The sequence below is a fragment of the Natrix helvetica genome (assembly GCF_964273705.1).
Source record: "Natrix helvetica genome assembly, chromosome: 8".
NCBI lineage: Eukaryota > Metazoa > Chordata > Lepidosauria > Squamata > Natricidae > Natrix > Natrix helvetica.
In genome coordinates this window covers 18,989,277-19,002,449 of record NC_138559.1, presented here as the reverse complement: position 1 = coordinate 19,002,449, position 13,173 = coordinate 18,989,277, and the positions used below count along the sequence as shown (strand labels likewise).

General features: G+C 40.5%; 1 protein-coding gene across 4 annotated transcripts in view; it reads left to right on the top strand.

Annotated features, from left to right (window-relative positions):
- The window catches only part of KIRREL3 (kirre like nephrin family adhesion molecule 3), a 694,474-nt gene that overhangs the window by 430,320 nt on the left and 250,981 nt on the right, over positions 1–13,173 (top strand). For all 4 annotated transcript variants that reach the window (XM_081961293.1, XM_081961291.1, XM_081961292.1 and 1 more), the window contains exon 3: positions 9,187–9,336. In XM_081961293.1, the coding sequence (XP_081817419.1) occupies positions 9,187–9,336 (150 nt within the window). The remainder of the gene's footprint in view (positions 1–9,186; positions 9,337–13,173) is intronic.

The window sequence follows — 13,173 nt, the reverse complement described above, 5'->3', positions numbered from 1 at the left end:
GAAGCTGGCAGGAAGTCAGAAATTTCTCCTGCTTATACTATTATTATTTTTTGCTCATCTTTGGTTATTCTGTTTCTGTTTCAGTAAGTAAACACCTTTGAAACAAGGACCCAATGAGTCATTGGTTGCCTACTTATTACTCTAAAACCTTTCCTTGTAAACCACTTAGCAGCATCCACTCCAAAAGAATTTTTAAAAAACCTACGCAAATAGCTTAGATTATTTTCAGCAACAAAGGAAGTTGGGCTAGATGATAGATCTACCTCCCAAGAGTGGTTACAGGCTGTCCAAAGATTTCACATTAAAACTGCAGTTATGCCTGCTGCCTCCATTGTTTTCTATTAAGAGCTATGGTGCAGTGGTTGGAACGCAATATTGCAGGCTAACTCTGAATTCCACTGCCAGGAGTTTGATACTGATCAGCTCAAGGTTGACTCAGCCTTCCATCCTTCCAAGGCTGGTTAAAATGAGGACCCAGATTGTTAGGGCCAAGATGCTGACTTTGTAAACTGCTTAGAGAGGGCTGTAAAACAATATAGGGTAGCATAGAAGTCTATGTGCTATTGCTATTAATTGATATGATTTGCAACTCATGAGTAACACAGTACAGTAATTATGTGATGGTTGTTGTACTTCTCAGATGTAGTGAACCATCATATTTCCTGGATTTTGCAAGAAATGTTTTAAGGTGAGTATTTAGGATTTTTTTAAAACTGTATTTAATTATTAAATATGAACTATTGTATCCATAGGTTAATGCCGAACTGAGACACTGCATATCTAGGAAAGTACTTTATATATATATATATATATATATATATATATATATAGATAGATAGATAGATAGATAGATAGATAGATAGATAGATAGATAGATAGATAGATAGATAGATATAGATATAGATAGATAGATAGATAGATAGATAGATAGATAGATAGATAGATAGATAGATAGATGATAGATAGATAGATAGATAGATAGATAGATAGATAGATAGATAGATAGATAGATAGATAGATAGACAGACACACACACACACACAAGAATGTTTATTCATTCTGAGCACAGATTCCCTTTGGATAAAAGAAGGCAGAAACCTTCCTTTAATCATATTTATTCAACACGATCCATTTTCAGATGAAAACAATGGTTTAAGAGTTCAGTTCTCATCAGGAAATAGTCCCCTTAATGCAATCTGAAAGCATAATTATTCTTTCAACAACACTCGTAATAATGTAATTCTGTGTTAAAAAATGAGGAGGAGTCTTATAGCACCTTTTTCAGCCTAACAAATTTTATTTTAAAATTTATTTTTAGCTTTAGCTTACAAAGAGCTTATGCCTTTTAATAAAAATTTGTTAAGCTGAAAAGGTGGAATCAGGCCTCTTCTGCTTTTGAGCTACTCTAGCTACTCTGCTCACCTCCAAGAGTATCTACAATAATTCTGTGTTGTATTTTATAGCACACTGAACACCCTGGGCAATTATTTATCTGTGTGGGTTTTTCTTTTAAGTTCTGTCAAGACAATTACTGAACCTTAACCAAGACTATCAAGGTGATATGTATTACATTCAAAGTGAACTGAGGAAATAATGCTAAACTGGGTTAAAGATAAAGAGACATAAAGGCACCAAAGATGTGAGCTAAAACTCACAGCATTATAATTAACAACTATTAAAGGCCAGACATAATAAAATGTGTTCGCAGCTTTGGTTCACGGGATTTTATAGTTGTTCAAGAAAACAAAGCTTTTCCCAGATAAGGAAAATCTTAGATTATACTGAGATGGACAGACTAACTTTAAAAATAAAAGATAAAGAATATTACTTGATACGGAATAGATTTTATGAGTGGTTAGAGATAAGAGGTAGAAATTAGATGAAGAAAGATTATGAATTTAATTTAATTTAATACAAAGATGGTTTATAAATATAAATATGCCAATACACTTAACAAAAGTATAAATAAGCTAATATAAAAAGAAATTTAGCCAAAACTATTTGGTCATATTATTACTGTTATTATCAGTATATGTGTTAAGAAAGAATATATTTCTTTTTTTTTTGTTGTTGTTCTTTTGTAAATGGTATACCCTGACAATACACTGTATTTAAAATGTTTATGGAAAAAAAACCCAGCTTTTCCCATATTTCGCTTTCTGAGTCTTGTCTTTTCAAGCTGTTAAACAAGCTTCCTTCACAGACAAGGACAGAGGAGTCAGAGATGAAGCGATGTTCACCCAGGGATGAATGGCTCCACATTTCCATAATCATTTTTCTGTTTGAATTCATTCACAATTTCAAGGACTGTTCGGCGTCACTCACATCATTATGGCAGAAGCTGCGGAGGGAGGAAGGATCCTGTTGCATTTTATTAAATACAACTCAGGCTGTCATTAGTACAGGAGATTTATAAGGGGTTTAAAATACCTTGGGCAGGTGCTAAGTCATGTTGTAAGAAGATGTGGCTAGAAGAAAATGGATGTTTCCCCCCACGATATTCTGCTATCTTTGGGACTGCTGTGTCTTGCATATTGGTGAGCTTATGCTTGGTCAGAATAGCAAAGGCAATGGGGCTTAGACACTGCTTCACAGTGCTTTACAGCCCTCTCTAAGTGATTGACAGAGTCAGCCTCTTGCCCCCAACAAACTGGGTCCTCATTTTACCAACCTCGGAGAGAGGGAAGGCTGAGTCAACCTTGAGCCATTGAGAATCAAACTCCTGGCAGTGAGCAGTTAGAATGAAAATGAATAATTTTCATTTGTTTGGGACAGCCTCCCACAATATTGTCCCACAGATTCCGATATACACAATTTCGTTTTGTGTTGCTCAGCTGCCTTCTGCAGAAAATGGCTGAGATGTAACTATAATAAAGGTAAAAGGTAAAGGTTCCCCTCGCACATATGTGCTAGTCATTCCTGACTCTAGGGGGCGGTGCTCATCTCCGTTTGAAAGCCAAAGAGCCAGCGCTGTCCGAAGATGTCTCCGTGGTCATGTGGCCGGCATGACTCAATGCTGAAAATGCACGGAACGCTGTTATCTTCCCACCAAAGGTGGTTCCTATTTTTCTACTTGCATTTTTACATGCTTTCGAACTGCTAGGTTGACAGAAGCTGGGACAAGTAATGGGAGCTCACTCCATTACACTGCACTAGGGATTCAAACCGCCGTACTGCTGACCTTTCTGATCGACAAGCTCAGCGTCTTAGCCACTGAGCCACCACGTCCCTCAATAACTAAAATAGGGTGTATTAATTGGAAGCAACAGTACATAGGAGGAACGTAAAGGTACTAGTTGCTCTAACCTTAAGGTTATTGAGCACAAAATACATAGTTAGGGCCACCAAGAATGCTCAATCCCAAACTTTTCCTGCCAAGCCAATGTTTCTCCCAGAGAACCTGAAAAAACTCTTCTTCAATTCCTAAATTCATCCAGTATCACAAAATCTAAAATCACAAAACCCATCTTTTTACCAGATTGTAAACATTTGACGTCCTTTACAGCATCTGGCAAGCTTTGCACAGACTTGGCCATTGTTGGGTGGCACTTGACTCCAGAAAGACAGGTCATTTTGTATGTGGCTTCCTTCCTTCCAGTGTTGATAAGTGGAATCTTGAAATGGGCAGGAAGGGAAAGCTTATTGCTTAAGATGCAGTGATGAATTAGTTCTCTTGGCAGTTTTATCCCACAATAGACTCCACTATGCAGAAATAAGGACCGTTGCCCACACTTGAGAGACAATATTAGATGGTAAGGGGCGGTTCGTTTCATGATAATTGAGCAGTTTTCAAATTCATCTAGGGTTACAAAGGGAGACTGTCAAGTTGTTTAATGAGCCATTTAGCAAATCCCTCATGCATATTATCCCAGCAGCAACAATGCATATGAGCCTGCACATAGAAAAATCTGCCCCCCAGTGATGCCATCCCGCAGGGCAAGGCCTCATTAGTCTGCTGAAATCATAACCGATGCCAACAGAGCTTGCTCAAAAGGATCCATTTTGTTTGCTTTTACGTTTGGGACTTATAAATTTAGCCTCTCCCCCTTGCCTTCTGCTGCACGGCTCTTCCTCAAAGAGGACTAGACTCATGCTGAGCTTTTATTTGTTCAATGGCAACTTATTTCGGAACAGGACTTATATCCTGTGAAGGTTTCACTTTTAAGCTGAAAATTGTACCTTCCCCCAACACTTTTCCTTAATTCAAAATGCAGTTAAGGGGATTTAAAGATAAACCTTTAATGCCTTAATAGAATGATAATCTGCTTTTATGTCGGTTCTAAAACTGTGCTGAGGGGCCACATTTTTCAGAAAAGCAGAGGTAAATCATAGAGTTTGAGATATGCACATTTATTCATGATAATTAGACATTGCTTGGGTTTGGGAGAAAGGCTACAGCAACCATTTTGCACAAAGGATCGAAAACAACCAGCTTTGAAAATACTAATACTTCCAATTCTCATGGGAAAGGGTTGCAAGAAATGTCCATCGGGGTTCAGTTCCAAGTGGGAAGAAAGACACTGGAAGCATGGAGACTATTTATACAATACAGTACAATAGTAGTGTTGGAAGGGACCTTGGAGGTCTTCTAGTCCAACCCCCTGCCTAGGCAGGAAACCCTATACCGTTTCAGACAAATAGCTATCCAACATCTTCTTAAAGACTTCCAGTGTTGGGGCATTCACAACTTCTGGAGGCAAGCTGTTCCACTGATTAATTGTTCTAACTGTCAGGAAGTTTCTCCTCAGTTCTAAGTTGCTTCTCTCCTTGATTAGTTTCCACCCATTGCTTCTTGTTCTACCCTCAGGTGCCTTGGAGAATAGTTTGACTCCCTCTTCTTTGTGGCAACCTCTGAGATATTGGAACACTGCTATCATGTCTCCCCTAGTCCTTCTTTCTCTTAAGCTAAACATACCCAGTTCCTGAAACAGTTCTTTATTATATTTTAGTCTCCAGTCCCCTAATCATCTTTGTTGCTCTTCTCTGCACTCTTTCTAGAGTCTCCACATCTTTTTTACATCGTGGCGACCAGAACTGAATGCAGTATTCCAAGTGTGGCTTTACCAAGGCATTATAAAGTTGTATTTGGAAAGTTGTTTTTAATGGTGAATAGGAAACACATAGTTTGAGGTCCTGGGCAAAAAAGGGGAAAGATGCTGAGAGCGTCTGGGTTTTATGCCCTCTCTGGGCTTTTGAATTTGAGTTTGTATTTCATGGTTATCCCATTGAGCCATGCAGGGGCAACTCACTAGGTTGTCCTGAATCCCACGTTTATGTGAGCCTTGCTGGGTGATGTAATCTTCCCAGGTACCATGTGGTGAGTTCTGTTGCTAGACGAGTCCTATTATGTCCTGAGGGCCATGTCTTTTGTGTTGTGGATAAGCTGGCCCAGGCCTTAATGACCCATTAACTGTCACTGCGTTAAATTGTTTGCTAGCCATGAACTGAATAGCTGAACTGAAAGAGTTACTGCGCAGATCATAAGTTCTTATCTGACAATGATTTATTGCGCATGCTTAACATGTTTATTATTTCACACATTCCAGAGACTTCTTTCCTTTTGATCTTTGTCCGTCTGCCAGGAAGCTGGTAGACAAACTGCTCTTGCCAAAATGTAACAATTAGATAGATTTGTTTATTTCTTTGTTTTATTATTTTTGTATTAAAGCTTGTTTTTCATTAGAATATGTTTTCCGGGATATATTTTTTTCCGCACCTTAAAGAGAATGCTGTTTGGAAAAGCCGTGATCTAAGACCTCATCTAGTTCAGGGTGAAATATTTTCCCCTGACATTAACAAATGTGGTGGAGCTGATTTTCTGCCTCCCTTTTAGGGGAAATATTCTGCCCTTTTTAATATTCCCTAAACTATCTCATTTTCCCAGGAGCAGGGTTGCTAACTTCCTACAGAAGGTTAAATCTTTGGACTCCTTTAATCTAAGCAACTATTGTGGTTTCATAATCTGGATTCTTTTTAATAGTTGGAGACAATTCTTCTCACTCCTTCTTGCATTGCATTTTTGAAATTGTCCAATGTCTCCAGGTTTCCTTTCGATGTAAAGATCAAAACATGGTCAATCCAGGATATGCTTTGCTTGTGAGGAAAAGCTGGAATGTTTGGGCAGATGTTTAATGGTAAAAGTTGAAGTCCCTCTGCTCATGACAAAAGTGTGCATATGCACCAGGGGTGGGTTCCTGCCAGTTCTAACCTCTTCCATAGAAGAGGTTCCACAAATCTACAGTGCCATTTAGAACCGGTTCCAGCTCCCTCCCCCGGCCCGTCCGCACATCATCAAGATGAAGAGCGAGAGGAGGAATTCTGGGAGTTGAAGTCCACAAGTCTTAAAGCTGTCAAGTTTGAACACCCCTGGAGTTTTTTTCCCTAAAGGGTTAGGAGTGCAAGGGTCTTGTAACTTGACAGCTTTAAGACTTGCACACTTCAATGCCAGAGTTCCTGAGCCAACATTTTGGTTGCTAAGCAAGAGTGTTGTTAAGTGAGTTTCACCACATTTTACAAGTTGGCCATGCCCACCCAGTCACATGGCTGGCAAGCCACTCCCACCCGGTCACATGGCTGGCAAGCCACTCCCACAAAGCAGGCCACACCTACAGAAGTGGTTCTAAAAAAATTTGAAACCCACCACTGATATGCACAATCGGAGCGAGATCTTACAAAAACCACAATGTACCCCTCTCGACACGTTGGCACCAGCACGGCTGCAATCCTATGCTTTCTGCGCCTGACAATAAGCTGTATACCACCAGGATCTAACAGAAAATCATTCTGAATTTTAATAAATGATTTTTATCCAGGTGGAATGCAAGTCTTAGCTTTTAATTAGAAATGTGAACAGCCTGGTATACGAGGGATGTATTTTACTTTTTAATGAAAGTAAAGGCAGCATTTAGTCATTCACGGTGAGCAGTTATTGTGGTGCTTGAGAACATGATGTCCCTTGCAAATCCTTCTCTTCTGCCTCACCGCTGGGGCAGTTTACTTCAGAGGGGAAAGTGGCTAATTAGGATAAATGATTGAGGCTCACAAAAGAATCTACTGTATAGAAAATGATCCTCTGATCTTTTAATGCTAAGTATCTGGGTCACCCATTCAGCTGTTGGGTGACAGACTCCGGGTAGGTCTTCCTTTGTTGACCAATAGTTAATAATACGAATACAGTAGAAACTCTGGTCACGAATGCTTCTGACCACAACCAAATTGGGTTCCCTACCAAAAATGCACTTTTTTTTTCTTTTCGTGAGTGATTTCCACTTCCGCGCCATTTTTTTTGGTAAGCACCAAATTTCCAAAATTAGGTTCGTGTCACGACCAAATCGGTTCGCAACCAAAGTTATGGAACGAATTATGGTCGTGACCAGAGATTCTACTGTATTCTAATTCAGAGGTTTCATGAACACTAAATATAAAATGCTGGGACTAAAATGAAGAACATTCTCCCTTTCTTACCCTCTCTGCTTTTGGAAGCATCATGGGAGTGGGAGATTATTATTCAGGAAGCAGAATGAAGGGCTAGATACAGTAACTCTGTCCCTAGCAGGAGCCTATTTCTATTGTATGAGATACCACCTCATGGAATATCCAATGGAAGAGCTCAAGGTTGAACTGTTGGGGTCCTTGGTGCTCTTTGAGCTTGGGTGTTTTCTTCCAGATGTTTCACCACCCAAATATATAACAGTGCTGTTGATGTTACCTAGTTGGGTAATAAAAAGAAAACAACCACACTCCAACCACATTCCAACAGCTCCAAGGTCCTCCTGTTCTAGGTATCTCAAGAAGTATTTGAAATTAGAATTCACAGATGTATTTTTAAAAAAATGCTCAGGAGTGGAAACTGAGTCCTACGAGCCGAGACTGAGGAAACTGGCTCTATTCAAATGTGAGAAGCATACATTGTCATGTTCCAGCCAAAAAAGTTCCTTAATGCCCCAAAGTGTTGGACCTGAAATGATAGGCTTAAATCATGGGAAGGTAATGCTAGTTGAATGTTAGAGGGTGGGTGGGGGTCTTCCTTAAAGCAAGAAAAGTTAAATAGGGAAGCTAATTATCTTGGGAAATGGTAGGCTAAACTCCTGAAGCTGAATTACACACAGACTTCCCTGGATTCATTCTTGGCTAAAAATGTCTCCATTTTTTTCGTTGCCTGAGAGAGGGGGGGGGACTTTAAAAAAAAGATAAAAGTCGCTCATTATGCTTAGGCCAGTGGAAGGGAGCTCATCCCTCTGTTGCCTAGACAACAAGGGTATGCTTATACCGCTCATCTCTTCAGGCCTTGCTGCAGCCTGTGAGGGAACAGCAGGGGAAATCACCTGGTTGCCTAGGCAACCGGGCAATATTCCGTCTTTTCCAGCTGTATGATGTGACTCAGATCTGTGTGATGGTAGAGTTTGCAAAGAGCCACAAAAGCTTATTGAATTCCACAGCTTGTCATTCCCTGACCTACAAGCCATATTTCCATTTCACTCATTTTATTCGTAGGAATAGTTCATATTTCACAGAATAGTTCATATTTCCGTTTTTGGCACTTCCTGGATCTCCTTTCCCCAATATGGCACCTTCCACACAGAGTGGACTTTAAAAGAAACCTATGCCGTTTTATGACTGTAATAAAGATGGGTTTGGTTTGATTCTGTAAATTGTGTCCGATGTACATGGAAGGCACCAATTTAAGAGAGGCTTTCCTGGATTATAGTGGATCAGAAACAGCTTTCTTTGAATCGGACTGGACAAATTCCTGTCAGCGTCCATTTTTATCCAATCCACATAACCTGCTATTCCTTTCTTTGAGAAACTCACAAAAATGCTTCACACAGGCACCGTTTACCTCGAAAGGGACATGTCAGCATGTATTAATCCTAAAAAAGAAAACCAACCCTCCTTCGCAACACAAAATTTGTACTTGGATGTGTTTTTGAGCTGAGACTACAATCATCAAATTTAGAGCGATGTGAAAAGAATTAAAAAAAAAAAACCAAGAAGAGTTTGACTTGCCAACAGCACTAATTTGATGTGTATTATGGAAACTTTAGAAGTGAAGTAATTTGATGATGTTCCAAGATCTTATTCTGCTTTTCAGGTGTGAGAAGCTTCATCCCATTTGTGTTTCAGGCATTTTGGAGCTCCGGGATTCCACGTTCAAACATTCATTCTGCTTCTTCTCTCTTTCTCCAGGTTCAGCATCTTCCTTTACTCAGCAACCTCAGGACCAGGTGGTGGTTGCTGGACAACCCGTGACCCTCCTGTGTGCTATTCCTGAATATAATGGAATTGTGCTATGGATTAAAGATGGTCTTGCCCTTGGAGTAGGAAGGGATCTCTCCAGTAAGCATATATATTTTTTTATTTATTCATTCATTAAATGTATATGCTGCCCATCTCACTGTCAAGCAACTCTGATTTGTTTGTTAAATATTTTTACTTCTCATTTGACCAGATCAGGAGTGTTACAGCGGCCTAGAGATGGAGCCAGGGGTGGGTGGATTCCTGTACCGGTTGGTACTGGTTTGCTTCGTGCGCATTTTGCACTTGCACATACCGCACATTGCTCACACATGCGCAGTTGACTATAAATTGCTCTGCACATGTGCAGAAACATGCTGGCAACAGCAGAACTGGTTTGGGGCCATGGCGAGCCTGGGGCGCTGCCGGTTCTGTCACCCAGGCTAAATAGCTACTACCGGTTTGGCCGAACTGGGTCTCACGTCACAATCAGGAGGCTGTGAGTTTGATCCTAGGTTGAGGTATATATTTCTCTCTCTGGGCACAATGAAAATATATATGCGCAAACAAAACTCCACATTGGTGACAGGAAGGGCATCCGGCCATTGAAATACTCTGCTAGCTCCATTCAGTTGCCAAGACTGCACCCTGCAAGGGATTACGGAGCTGTTAAAAGAAGGAGATAATGATTTGGTCAGATTGATCCTTACTTACCCCAGATGGCTCCTATTAGATACTGACCAAGAGCACCTCAGTGACCTTCCAACATACACAATGCACAAACACACAGACACATCTCTTCTCACCACAAAGCAAACATCTTTCCCTGGTTATATGTGTATCCATACTTTAGACAACCACAAGCAAGGAAATAGTCATGCTTTTTGTGTGCGGATGGATGAATGTGCCTTCAAGGCCCAGGAACTGCCATACATGGATAATTCACTGCAGTTTTCTTAGATACATTTTTGGAAATGGTTTGCCACTGCCTTTTCCTTGTGGATGAGAGAAAGTGACAGGCCAAAAATTTTCCAACTGGCTTTGTGCAGGACTAGAATTAGAATAACAGAGTTGGAAGGGACCTTGGAGGTCTTCTAGTCCAACCCTCTGCTCAGGGAGGAAACCCTACACTACTTCAGACAAATGATTATCCAATGTCTTCTTTAAAACTTCCATTGTTGGAGCATTTACAACTAATGGAGGCAAGTTGTTCCACTGATTAATTGTTCTAACTGTCAGGAATTTTCTCCTTAGTTCTAGGTTGCTTCTCTCCTTGATTAATTTTCATCCATTGCTTCTTGTCCTGCCCTCAGGTGCTTTGGAGAATAGTTTGACTCCCTCTTCTTTGTGGCAGCCCCTGAGATATCGGAACACTGCAATCATGTCACCCCTAGTCCTTCTTTTCATTAATCTAGACATACACAGTTCCAGCAATTCTTCTTTATATGTTTTAGCCTCCAGTCCCCTAATCAACTTTGCTTCTCTTCTCTGAGTCCCCACATCTTTTTGACATCGTGGAGACCAAAACTGGATGCAGTATTCCAAGTGTGGCCTTACCAAGGCCTTGTAAAGTGATATTAACACTTCATGTGAACTTGATTCTATCCCTCTGTTTAGGCAGCCTAGAACTGTGTTGGATTTTTTTTGCAGCTGCTGCACACGGCTGGCTCATATTTAAATAGTTGTCCATTAGAACTCCAAGATCCCTCTCACAGTTACTACTGTTGAGCAAGGTACCATCTATACTGTACCTGTGCATTTCGGTTTTCTTGCCTAAATGTAGAACCTTACTTTTTTCACCATTGAATTTGATTTTGTTAGATAGAGCCCAATGTTCTAGAATACCCTTTTCACCAGCTTTGGTCCAGTGACTTATCTACTAGACCAAACCGTCTCTCACTAAAGTGGTTAAGATTAGGCTATTCTGGTTCTTTTCCTGATTTTCAAACATTTGTCTTTATGGAAGTGCTTAGGTGCACTGAGAACCAGTTTGGTCTAGTGGTTAAGGCACCAGGCTAGAGATTAGGAGTTCTAGTCCCACCTCAGCCATGAAGGCCAGCTGGATGACTTTGAGCCAATCACCAGGAGCCTGTGAGTTCTAGTCCTGCTTTGGGAATCAATGCCGGCTGAGTGCCTTTGGATCTGTCCCTCTCTCTCTGCCCAACTCACCTCACAAAGTTGTTGTTTTGGAGAAAATCAGAAGAGGAAGGAGTATTATATTCCCTGTGCCCCCAGAAGCGTAATTTCTAATGTTGGATTTTCCCCCTTACCAGAGGGAGTCCCCTTGTGGAGTACTAAGAAGCCGTTGCCACGGCAACTCCATTGCACTGTACAATAGAAGCCATTTTAAGGCAGTACAGTAGAAGCCATTTTAAGGTAGAACAGGCTGTATCTTAACAGAACACACAACCCGAGGGGTGTTAGGGGTGTCTTACCCCCACAATATTTGTTTCAAGAGAGTAAGTCATCTGTGTACCAAGTTTGGTTGAAATTGCTTGAGGCATTTCAGAATTACGCTGGAACACACACACACATACACACACACACACACACACACACACACCCCACTATTTTCTATATATAGATAAAGATGGGGTTAAAATCAAATAAAGCCCTACCTTCCTTCTTTTGTTTTCCACTGAAGAAATCTCCTGATCTCAGAAGGCACTAGAGGGAGGAGGTTAAGACTGACCGTCCTTGCTCTGAATACCATGTGCATTTCTTAATTTTGTGGTGAGCCAGCCAAAGTCCTCGAGAGACCAGCGCACCATTTTAAACTTGTATAATACTTATACAAGTTTAACCGAGAATAATAACTTTATCAGATTTATATCCTACCCCAGAAATAAGCAGACCCTTGGTGGCTGCTTTTGCTCGTGGTAAGAATGAAACTTTGAACAACTGTCTGCCTCCCAGTTATAAACATTCCAGTGTATGGCATACTTATAAACAGAGCCTTGAGAGTTTGCTATAAAAAGGGGAATCCTGCTCCAGGCTTCGGAGCAATTATGTGAGAGCCCTTTTCCCTTAACATACCTAAGGGAGTGATCATTGCATTCAAGAGGGACCGAATCAGCTTCAGGGCATTACACAAGCCAAGTTCTGTTCTTTTTTTTTCTTTTTTGCTGAGTTAGCTGATTTAAAAAAAAAAATGTTCCTGTTCTCCTTACTAAGCTTCCTTGTCTCTATTTTGAGATTTAAGTAATCAACCATCTTCTTTCACACCCCCTTGCTGGTGGAAGCTGCACAGTGCATATTGCTAATATATTCGAAACCATCTTTTTTCTCTGCCTGCCCAAATTTGAGGCAACCTTAAAAAACGGATAACAAGAGCTAATGTGGTTGACATCTCACTCTGAACAATTTGAGCAATTGGCTTTTTTGGATCTGATTTATCAAGCTGGGGTTCTGCCTGCTTCTGGAATTCCAACTCAGCTAGTCATCTAATTAACTAAATACAAACAAACTCTTCATTTGTTTTTCTCGCGGTTCATGAGAGCAAATCTTGCTGTTCCTAGCTTGGGGGTGGGGGGAAAGCCTTCAAAGGCATGTAAGTTAATGCCAAGATACTTTCTGTCTTGCAGCTCATTAACAATATAACTTGAGAAGAAGTGAAATTTGGGGAAGTCTCTGAACCTTCCATCCCTTAAAAAACTGGGAAGATGAAATTAAAAATGCTCGTTTCCCCATCAAGATCCTACTAAACCTCTGCTGTCAAAAGCAGTTAATAATAATGCCCTCTTGTTAATGTCCATATAAGGCCAGTATTTGGTAAACAAAGAAGCTCTTAAATAAAGAAAAGTTCATTCAGGATGCTGGGATGAGGACAAAAGTTTCCACACAACAAACACAGTTTGAATAAAGTCCTTGGGTTACTTTGTGAAATGAAAGGCTGTGCTTCAACATTCTTCTAAAGATGGAATCCCACCAGTATGCTTA